At 36.7% G+C, this 11,127-nt stretch overlaps 1 protein-coding gene across 1 annotated transcript; it reads left to right on the top strand.

Annotated features, from left to right (window-relative positions):
* Positions 1–503: 503 nt before the first annotated feature.
* Positions 504–10,989, top strand: LOC113046878 (protein spinster homolog 1). The gene is made up of 13 exons (XM_026207956.1): positions 504–767; positions 2,353–2,562; positions 4,237–4,302; positions 4,400–4,536; positions 4,716–4,867; positions 6,493–6,559; positions 6,764–6,906; positions 7,639–7,791; positions 7,998–8,187; positions 8,312–8,377; positions 9,111–9,209; positions 9,311–9,479; positions 10,116–10,989. Exons 2-13 carry the CDS (start codon positions 2,355–2,357, stop codon positions 10,169–10,171), a joined length of 1,506 nt encoding a protein of 501 aa, XP_026063741.1. The 5' UTR covers positions 504–767; positions 2,353–2,354; the 3' UTR covers positions 10,172–10,989.
* Positions 10,990–11,127: the final 138 nt, after the last annotated feature.

Below are 11,127 nucleotides of genomic sequence, written 5' to 3'. Positions count from 1 at the left end.
TTGGGCCTCAGCATTCTCAACCTCCCAATCCAGTCCCAATTTACCCACCACGTGAGAAACCACATCCAACATCTCGCTGTAGGAGGGGGAAACACGCTTCTCCTGTCCACTAGGAGGGAGAGAACTAGTGTCGGCCTCGAAGTCCTCAGACCCCGAGGCTGTGGTGGATAAAATGTCATCATCATATCGTCCACAACCGAAGGAGATGGCATCACATGCCTCCTGTGTGGGCTGAAAATCCTCGTTAGAGAAGACGACCGGTACAATAAAACTCTTTTCCAGCGCTGCCCTGTTCTCAAAATCTTAAAAATCCAAAATCCAAATAGCGCTTGGTGTTGCCAAGCGCTATTTGTTTCCATACCGGTGACGTCACTGCAGCATCGAAGTTACCTATGAAAGGGAAATGTATGCATGCCGTGCACAAATCAGAATATCCCCTTGACTCGTGGTTTTAAAAACAGCAGTAAGGCAAAAAGCACGTGCTGACCGCTATATGAGGGGAGGGGGAGTCAACACGTGACTAGGGAGCGGAAGTACTGCGTCATTCCAATATGGCGTCGTGCTGAGCTTGTAGATCATCAACAAAACAGAAATTCGGTCGGCTGCACAATTCTCCTGGAGACCCTCCACTGCTATTCAAAAATGTCCACACAGGAAGTAAGGTAAAAAAAAATAGCGTCCTGGAACGTCTTGGCAACTCAGCGGAAGCGCAACAGCGTCCAGAAGAAGTTTGAGGACGCCTTCTGACTAGGCGCTGCATTCTCCAGGTAAACAACAGTAAATATGAGGACTGATTGTAGCGCAGTAAAGTCTCGGGAGACAGTTCATATCGCTTTTTTCTATAGGTTTAGTGATTTGCATGTTTCCGTAAACAATGTTAAATGAAAGGTTGTTTTATAGTTGTGAATGGATGTTTTTGAGGAAGAGTTTTGAGGAAACACTGGGTGTGTTAAAAAAAAACACCACCGCGAGAGTTTTCCTTGCCCTTTTCCAAAACAACCGCATCTAAAAAAAAGAAATACTTTTTTTTTTTTAAGTAGTCACCAATGTCAGTAGAATATGTTGCTTAACCAGCTACATGTCTGTACATATACTAGTATTGGTCAACATCAGCATCACATGTCATCATCTGTCAGCAAAAAACGTTTTTTAGTCGGATTCAAGGGTCAGGATATAGATAACTGAAAGTGGATTGGGAAACTTCTGACATGTTGTTCTTGGTTGTTTAGGTTCGGCCATTTAAATTCATTTACTGTTATGCGGAAACTCTCAATAACAGTTTAAATCAAAACGTAACTTTTAAATGTATATCTTCTTTATTAAAATTGTGCATGCATACAGAGCTATCTGAACCAATATTGTAATTTTTCTTTAAATATTTTTGTCTTCATTACTGTAAGTCACATCATGAGCATGTGCCTACTTCCCTCTCCATGTGTCTAAACTCCTGACAAACTAGATTATACATTTATTTTATTCTTTCAGTCTTCATAGATTCTATTCTAGAAAAAAAGGTCTCCGTAAAATAGAACAAAGATCTCTTTTGCAGTATTCTTTATCTTACTTTTTCTATTTTAAATTATCTCATGCAAGATGTATTTCTCATATAAAAAAATAACCAAATAAATAAGTAATGTAATTTAAACCCAGAAATAAATGTTTAAAATTTGATTAAAAAAAACAACAACAACCAATAACGATTGTGACAAAATGAACAATGACGATTCAGATTCTGCACTACTTTGTGGTCAAGCATTTGTAATGTCTGCAGTTTTTCACTGTAAACAAAGTAATGATAATATAATTTATGGAAAATATAATTTGTAGAAAAGCTTTTTCATTTAAAAAAATGCAAATTAGATGCATTTTGGCTTGGTTTTAAAAGACTTTTGAACCCCACTGTACATCCTCATGATTTAAGCATGTGATCAATAGTCTGTGTGTAATCAGTGATAGACTTTGTTCTTTTTTTCTCTTTCTTTCTTTTTTTATCTTGAGCATTTAATGCCTGAAACCATGAATCAGTCTTTGGTTTTGCTTCCCAAATGGAAACTTGATTGTGGTAGACCAAACCATCCATTTTTTAGAGAAGTTTATCTGTATACATGAAATATTCAATTCTCTAAGAAGAAAAAGGATCACTAGTAATGCCAAGGTCATCATAGGTTTGATTCCTGGGGAATGTGTGACAGTGAACTGATAAAATCCAGTGTAAGCTGCTTTGAATAAAAGCATCTGCAAAAATTAAAAATGTAAAACTTATTTCCAATACTTTTTTTCTACTGTTGAATGTTAATTTGAACTGTATGCTGAATTTTTTTTGCTCTTCATCAACTTATTTTTCTGCTGCAGTGATGTCAGGGACAGATGCTTCTGCAGACACCACACCCTTCTTCTCAAATGATAATGAGGGGGAGGGGCCTACTGCCAATGGGGTGGGATCACCTCAGCCCGAGGAGGAGGAGTCTGTCAGCGGAGTGTCTGATAAGAGGGCTAAACTGACTGTGGCTGTACTCTGCTACATCAACCTGCTGAACTATATGGATCGATTCACTGTGGCAGGTAACCAGCACCGTTAGATTTCAGAGCATCAGTGCTGGATCCCTTCTGATTCAGATCAAATGCTCAAGCAAGACACACAGCAGTAACACCCATACACAGCATGATAACATGATTTATGTTCATGATATCCAATTGTGCTAGCCTAAATTGTTCTTTTTGAATAAGAGCGCTTTTAAATCCCATCATGAATTTTAAAAATGCCAGCTAATTTACTTTTTCTTTCATGCATTGTTGTCTGATGCAGCGTAGGGCTGTGCAAATAATGGAATATGATGATCTTGCACATCTCATCAGTAAATCTGGTTCTGTGATTAGTAGTAAATCTCCATCACCTGCTTTCAGATGGAGCAGCATTTACTATAAAGAGCCATAGTTCACTGACAAGCTACGCAATATCACGTTCATTATTGCCAAATTATCGCCTGCTAAGGCTGCATGATTAATCTAAATTAAAATCGCTAAGGTGATTAGGCAGAAGCTGCGATTGTCATGCATACCTTTCAGTGAAGCACTGTTCTGTGATCAGCAGTAAATCTCCAAATATTCCCCAAAGAAGAAATCTGGGAAATGCCTATTGCTACAGCTGAATAAACAAGATTTAACTGCTTTCATTAATTCAACGTGACTAATAAAGAGTTCTTCTTATTATAGTTTTTATTATTATAAAGTATTTAATAATGCAGTGCTAATCTATGTGGCCTTATCACTGCTTAGAATACTATTAAATATGTTGCATGTTGCATCTCAGAAGGATTTACTTCAAACACTCGACTGACATTATGAAGTGAGTTAGGAGTAAAAACGTTATTAAATGTGGTATATTCACACGCTCTCAGATGGCGCAGCATTTACTACACAGAGGCGTAGTTCACGGAGAAGATTGCAAACAGCTTTCATAATCGCAGAAAGATTTCTTTGATTTTATAATCGTGCGATTAAGTCATCTGCGATATGAAAAAAAATAAGCTTACATTTTTGTTTTTAATTTTATTTTTTTTCAGTAATTTATGTACTTATGTTATCTGAATTAGTTTTTGTGTTGTATTGTATCATTATTATTTTTTTAAGTTTTAATTTTAGTAATTTTATTATTTGAACTTTACACTTATTTCAAATTTTATTTTGAATATTAAAGGGATAGTTCACCAAAACATTAAAATTGAAAGTCACTTTGATCTGAACGTAAAACAACGTATCTGCATAAATACATTGCATACATAATTTGTGTTCTGAAGATGAATAAAGGTCTAAAATTACAGTTGAGCCCCTGGTATCACGAGGACTATTTTAACGATTTCCTTAATCTTTGTATGTTTTTGGACCTTGATCATGTTCGGCTCCTAGCTGTCTGTGGGAGGGTCAGAAAGCTCTTAATTGATTTATTCCCTCAAAAATATCTTAATCTGTATTCCGAAGATGAATGGAGATCTTACAGGTTTGTAATATAAAATAACTATCCCTTTAAGTTCATCTAACATCTGTATTTTACACACTTTTGCTGTTAGTAATAGAGACTTTGTGGAAATAGATTTGTTGCTCCTAATGACTGTTTGATGTCTAAATATCTGTCGAAAGATTTTATTGTTGTTTTACTCTGCAAAACATGTAATGTGCAGTTGTATTTTAATTGGTCAGTAATAAAGCTGTGATAACCGTAAACGTCCTGTCTTGCAGGTGTACTCCCAGACATTGAGCTTTTCTTCAGGATTGGTGATGGAACATCAGGACTACTTCAGACAGGTGAGCGAAGTCATACAATTTGAAATCCTATTTATTATCATTATTACTCTCATCATTATAATTTTTTTTATTCACTTTGATTCTTTATTCTTTTAAGTCTTCATCTGCAGTTACATGTTCTTGGCTCCTCTGTTTGGATACCTGGGCGACAGGTATAACCGGAAGCTGATCATGTGTGTGGGAATTTTTTTCTGGTCCATAGTGACGTTAGCCAGTTCCTTCATTGGAAAAGACGTAAGTCCTACATTTAAACCTTGCATACGGGTTAATCTTCCCTTTTGTATTTGAATACAACTTTACTCAAATACTTTATTTTTATTTCATAGCAACAGCTTTCAGTCTTCTATACTAAAGTGTGTATTTTTAAAGTGTGATATTGAGAGAGTCAGCTAATAGGATAAATCTCCTCTCAGCATTTCTGGGCGTTGTTGTTGACGCGTGGGCTGGTGGGTGTTGGGGAGGCCAGTTACTCCACCATTGCTCCCACCATCATCGCTGACCTGTTCGTCAAGGAGAAGAGGACCAATATGCTGTCCATTTTCTACTTTGCAATCCCAGTGGGCAGGTGGGACAACATACACTCAAGGGCCATTTACATGACAACGTTTCCAGCCAAAAATGAGAAACCTTTTATGCGTTTTGCCTGTTTATTTAAACGACAACAGGGTTTATAATTTTGAAAATGGGTTTCAAAGTGCAAGTTTTTGAGAACACCACGGTTATCTTTTCCTTGTAAACACCCAATATGGGAATCTTTGAAAATGGTGACGTCATGCGCGTGCCTAGAACGTTTTAGGTATGTAGACATGCACAGTATGTGTCGATTTTAAAGGCAAGTGCGAACAAACATACACAACAATGGCGGAGTACATGGTACTGTTGTTGCTGCTCAAGAGTTTGCTAACACAGATAAAACTGCTATCGCTATGAATGATGAGTAGAGCAACAGTAGGTGTGGTGATTTTAGAGTCAGAACTCCTGTCCACAAGGCGCTAATCGTCTCTTTCCTACAGGGACGGTTTACTAACAAAGTGACCGCGCCAACTACTAGCCTGGCATAAGTAATACAGCATTTTATCAGTTTTCGCAGATATGCAAGTCGTTTTAGATAAAAGCATCTGCTAAATGACTAAATGTAAATGTGTTAACACAAATCGTTTTGAAAATGTTGTTGTGTATTTATGAAACTTATCAAAATGGAAAAGTTTTTTTTTTTTTTTTTTTAAGATCGTTGTCGTGTAAACGTATCCTCAAACAGAACAATGGGTGGAAATAACTGATGTTTTTGTTATTCACACTTCAGCTCTATGCACATTCACAGCATGCTCACATTCTCACACTCTGTCACGTTACATTATCAGTTGTTTTTTTCCTTCACACCAACCAAAGTTGCATTTATATGTTTCCGGGCTGCTACAGTTGAGCACTTCAGAGCAAGAACTAGTCATTAGATATTTCAAATTTTATACGTATATTTAAATGCATTGAGATATGAGTTATTTGGATAGACATTTCCAAAATCTACAGACAGCCTTGTTAATGGATAGATTGAATTTTCATTTCTCATGTCAATTTTGTGTAAAATGTTCATTCATTTTCAGTAATTATTTGCAGTATTCTATTTGTTTTTGTTCAATTATAGTTACACTGCCGTTCAAATGTACTGCTCAAATATATGTGATCGAAAACAGTTTAACTAATATATTGTGACTTTTAGAATTAACAACTATTTTTTTATTTTAACATTTTAATTTCTTGCTGTGATTTATAAAGCTGAATTTTCAGCACTAATTTGCACAACAACAAAACAGCTTGGCTGCTTAACATTTTTGTAGAAACCATGAAATTTTTTCTTTGAATTCTTTAATCAATAAATGAAAAACATAACAGTGTTGATTTAAAATCTAAATCTTTGTAACATTGTAATATTTGTAATATAAATGTCCTTCGTCATGTTTAATCAGTTTAATGCATCCCTGCTTAATTAAGTTATTCTTTCTTTAGTTTCTTCAAAAAAGAAACTTTTAAAAAAGAATGTTAGTTTGTGCCCCTGAAACATTATATTACAGTGCTAACTGTATTTGGTCACTTTATATGTGGATCAGACGACCACTCTCTGCAGATCATGCTGTGCATTTAAACAGTGTGTACAAGTCCTGATCTGGTTCTGTCCGGTCTGTCTTTCCTCAGTGGTCTGGGTTACATCGTGGGCTCAAAGGTGGATGATGTGGCTGGGGATTGGCACTGGGCTCTTCGGGTACGTCTGCAGCACCAAACCTCTCACTGTTTATCTGTCTCTGGGTGGATTGTATAATACATGCTAATTGCTTTCACCACAGAATCAACACTGGGAGATTAAATGCAATGATAACAGTTCTCTGTAATTTTCTCACACCGTTTCTCACTTTCATTCTCTCTCTGCCTTGTTTGTTTGCTCTTTTGGTTGGTTTCTCTTCTGTAGGTGACCCCTGGTCTGGGGCTGCTGGCCGTGATCCTCTTGTTGTTTGTAGTTCAGGAGCCGAAGCGGGGTGCGATCGAAGCTCATCCAGAGCACACGCTGCACAGAACCAGCTGGCTGGCAGACATAAAAGCACTCTGCAGGAAGTGAGTCACTGAGAGATCATGTTTGCTTTAAGGCCACATTAAGACGTCATGGCCTTTGCGTTAGATTTTATGCAGGGAATTTTTCTAAATCTGATAATGCTTCTTGCCTAGCTTGAGGTTTTTTTCCTCTGTTATCAGGTAATTACTGGTGACCTCCCTGCAGCCTCTAACTGAGATGATCAAGGAAATTATAACATTTCTAATCACTCACAGTCACTATTTTTTTTAGATATAAGGGTAACAACCATTGCTCTTTGTGGCTGCTTTTGTAATAAATAAATATATATATTTTAAGAATATTTCAGCAAGTTTTTGCCCATGCATTGGAAGTCAGTAGGGTCAAAAACAACTAAATATTTCATTTCAGTATTTTCCTCAGAAGGAAGTCATATGCAAGTATGATATTTGAAATATTACAATTCGAGTGCCCTTTTTTTACATATTATGTATAATTTATGTAACCGTAAGCTATTCTGTCACATGAATGAACTGCATAAAAAAAAAATCTATTCAAATAAGTTTTTTTTAAAAGTAATATTTCACAAATATTACTGTTTTTATTTTATATTTAATCAGAGTTCTTTCACAACAATCATCCTTAATTATTACACATTTTGACCAGTAGTGTAAGTTTGATATAGCAGATAAATGATTCTTGAGCTACATGTAGATGAAATGTTTCCTTTCTGAACTCCGTGTCTCTCTCTGTCTCCCTCTTCATTTCTCTTTCAGTCCCAGTTTTGTTCTGTCCACGTTTGGCTTCACCACTGTGGCCTTTGTGACCGGGTCACTGGCGCTGTGGGCCCCTGCCTTTTTATTCAGAGCAGGCGTCTTCACCGGAGAGAAGCAGCCGTGTTTAAAAGCCCCCTGTGACAACTCTGACAGGTGTCAGCCTCCCATACACACCTCCTCACTCCCTCAGGATACACAGCATGACTTTGACACACACTGCTGTCTTCTGGTGACATCCTAGTCTTTTAAACATTACGGTTCTGTTATGATTTTGCGACACTGCATTTGCACATGTTGTGTTGTAAATATTCCTATGTTCAAAACCTGCACTAATAATGTTCCTCGAATCTGCTCTGCAGTCTGATTTTTGGCATCATCACAGTTGTGACGGGCATCCTGGGTGTAGCTAGTGGTGTGCAGGTGAGCAAGAAGCTGAGGACCAGGACCCCTCGAGCCGATCCGCTAGTCTGTGCTGCAGGACTCCTCCTCGCTGCTCCCTTTCTCTATCTGTCCATCATGTTTGCTCAGGCTAGCACTGTGGCCACATATGTAAGTCACTCATTTGACTCCTCCTTTGACCGCGTTTGATCCATAAAGTGTTTTCAGTGTTATATTGACCGCAGTGTTGAATGTATGTTGGTTTTATGCTGACCATAACTTTGTGTTGCCCCAGGCCTTTATCTTTCTGGGTGAGACATTCCTGTCCATGAATTGGGCCATTGTTGCTGACATCCTTCTGGTGAATTTCCCTTCTTCTATTTTATCCAGTACCAAGTCAAAAGTATAATGAATAGATTAATTGATTTTATTATTCACTCACCCTCATGTTTTTGCCAACTTGTATGCTGTAGTTTTTTCTGTGAAACACAAAAGTAGGCTTGTTTGAATAATTGTTAGATTATTATTGTCATTCAACAGCATAGTGTTCAGAGTCTGCAGATTGTCCAACTCTATAAAGGACAAGAAAGCACCATAAAGTGGTTAATATGACTGGTGCACTAGTATCAAAGTCTTTTAAAGCAGTGGTTCTCAGTGAAAGGGCATCCAAAATTATAAATAATAATTAGATTAAATCATGTAAAAAGCTAAAAACATCAAAAAATCAAGCTGAAAATGAAATTATATTTACTTTTTTCCTCATCAGTATCTTTTATTTTACATAATCAAAATCTAACAGAATCACAAAATGAATGATTTTTTGTGAATTTTAAACACTCCCAATTTCTGTAAATAAAAAAGTGAGTAGCATTGCTATAATTACTATAATTACAGAAATACCAGAGGAAATATTTTGGCTAACATCGTCTTAGAATATTGTGAAGCACTGTTCTAAAGCCATTTGATGTCTTTGCAATACGTTGTGCTCCAGTGAAATGACAACAGCATTTGTGTTTGGAACAGCATGAGCTCTTATTAATGTTCTCATCTCTCTCTCTCTCTCTCTCTCTCTCCCTCTCTCTCTCATCTGTCAGTATGTTGTGATCCCCACACGGCGCTCTACAGCGGAAGCCTTTCAGATTGTCCTCTCACACTTGCTGGGCGACGCTATTAGCCCTTACCTCATAGGAGTGGTATGTCAATCTCACAATTGCACACAAAGTCTTTCAGAATTATTTATTTATTTTTTTAAACGCTTCAGGGTGCATGTCATGTGTGTTTTCCCCCGATCAAGGTGTCAGACTCGATAAAGAAATCGGACTCGTACATGTGGGAGTTTCGTTCGCTTCAGATCTCAATGCTGCTGTGCTGCTTCGTGGCTGTGGTGGGCGGAGCTTTCTTCCTGGCCACGGCCCTCTTCATCGAGAAAGACCGGCATCTGGCAGAGAACTACGTGCCCTCGGGTGAGTGACATCACTGATGACGTCACAGTCTGGTCTTTGATTAGAGGAACAATTTGGGCATTTCAGGACATTCTCAGAAGTCTTATTTGTTTGTTTGTTATTTTAGTTTTTTTATAATACTTTAATGCTTGTTAATATGAATTGAATTAATTTATTTTGTATATTGCCCCTTGCAGTCTATTAATGTACTAACTGCTTCACTAGCTTCTCTATTCTTTTTGTATTCTTTTCGTGTTTTCATTTGTTATACAGTTAACAAAAGTAAAAAAAGCCTAAATTTGTATAGTTCTTATATTCTATTTAGCTTAAATCTTTTTTTTAAATACATTTTAGTACTTATTTAATTTAGACGTCATTGCAAAACATTTTTTATCATGTAACATTTACATTTTATTTAATTTCAGCTTTATTTCAATTCATTATAACAATGTTTGATAGTTTTAGTTTATTCTGTGTGTACGTGATTGGTTTGAATTGCCACTAATAATCCTGCTTTTAAGAAGGAATCTTTCCCTTTTTTAGTCTCTTCAAGCAAAATGCTGAAATGTTATATGCCATTCTCAGTCACTTCATTTGTTAGCATATTTACAGGTACTTTGGAAATCGAATATACTGACATGTCTCTTTCTTTTTCAGATGACGCACCAATTGTTGTTCCAAAGAGAGGGGGGTCCACTAAAGTATTAGTGTGAAGTGTTTTAATTTGAGAAGACTCAAGGATGTGGATTGTTCTCAACACATCTTCAGCTCCTGGAGCACGAATCCCTGACTGGACTAGCTCCACAATAGGGAGTTTTATAGTAATTTATTATGCTTATATTTTTGCTTATTACCTTAACACCGATATTGATTTGGGAACATTTTAAACTAATAAAAATAGCAGAAAGGTCTTACCTGGCACACGGGGAACACGTGAAGAAAAGGTTATATGTGGAGGACATTTCTTTGATTTCTGTAATTGAAACTCCTCAAGCTGCGTTTCAGATTTCATGTCCGTTATATTTGAGATGTTGTTATTGGAGGGGATATCAAGTTATTTTTCAGGTTCTTAAGTCCGTTAACTAAAACCAAGTTACTTTCAAAATGGCGTTTGATCAAACCTGGACTGTGACTGAAAGCTAGCAGGATCAGACGGAGCTTGAGCAGCAGCGAAGAAGGAGTCTTTCCTTTGGTTTTAATGGGTTTTTTTTTGGTCTATGCTAACATTTCAGCTTTTAGTCTTTTAAGAAGTACATTGAAACACTAATGCTTCCATGGCTTGAATCATGTATTAATTCATTTGATTATATATATATATATATATTTTTAAATAACGTCGTTATATATATTTGTTGCAAGGGCCTGGTTCATGGCATGTTTTACTGTGCCATTTTTACTGTAACTTGTTTTTAAAGGAAAGCAGTTTGTTGTGCATTCCCCCTGCTGTTGTTGTTTTCTAGGCAATCCATTAATTTGCTTAATTTCTTTTTTTGTAACACTTTTTTTTTTTTACATTAAATGAGGAATTTAATCTTATTTGTGTCTATTTGGCCATTTCTCATGTGTTGAAACATGCTTTTAATCTGTTCTAGCTCATCAAGATAATGGCGAGTATTTTTATTTCTGCTCTATATCCTTCTCTCCGTCTCTTGCATGTTTGCGTTCTCTC

This window comes from Carassius auratus, chromosome 28 (assembly GCF_003368295.1).
Source record: "Carassius auratus strain Wakin chromosome 28, ASM336829v1, whole genome shotgun sequence".
NCBI lineage: Eukaryota > Metazoa > Chordata > Actinopteri > Cypriniformes > Cyprinidae > Carassius > Carassius auratus.
The sequence above is the reverse complement of the archived record's forward strand: the minus strand, read 5'-3'. Positions and strand labels throughout refer to the sequence as shown.

What these genes read in the sequence shown, in the direction of transcription:
- LOC113046878 (XM_026207956.1), top strand. Translation starts at nt 2,355, where the DNA reads ATGTCAGGGACAGATGCTTCTGCAGACACCACACCCTTCTTCTCAAAT. An exon ending in ATTGGCACTGGGCTCTTCGG is followed by an intron (nt 6,560 to 6,763) that starts GTACGTCTGCAG and finishes TCTCTTCTGTAG; the next exon opens with GTGACCCCTGGTCTGGGGCT. An exon ending in CTAGCACTGTGGCCACATAT is followed by an intron (nt 8,188 to 8,311) that starts GTAAGTCACTCA and finishes GTGTTGCCCCAG; the next exon opens with GCCTTTATCTTTCTGGGTGA.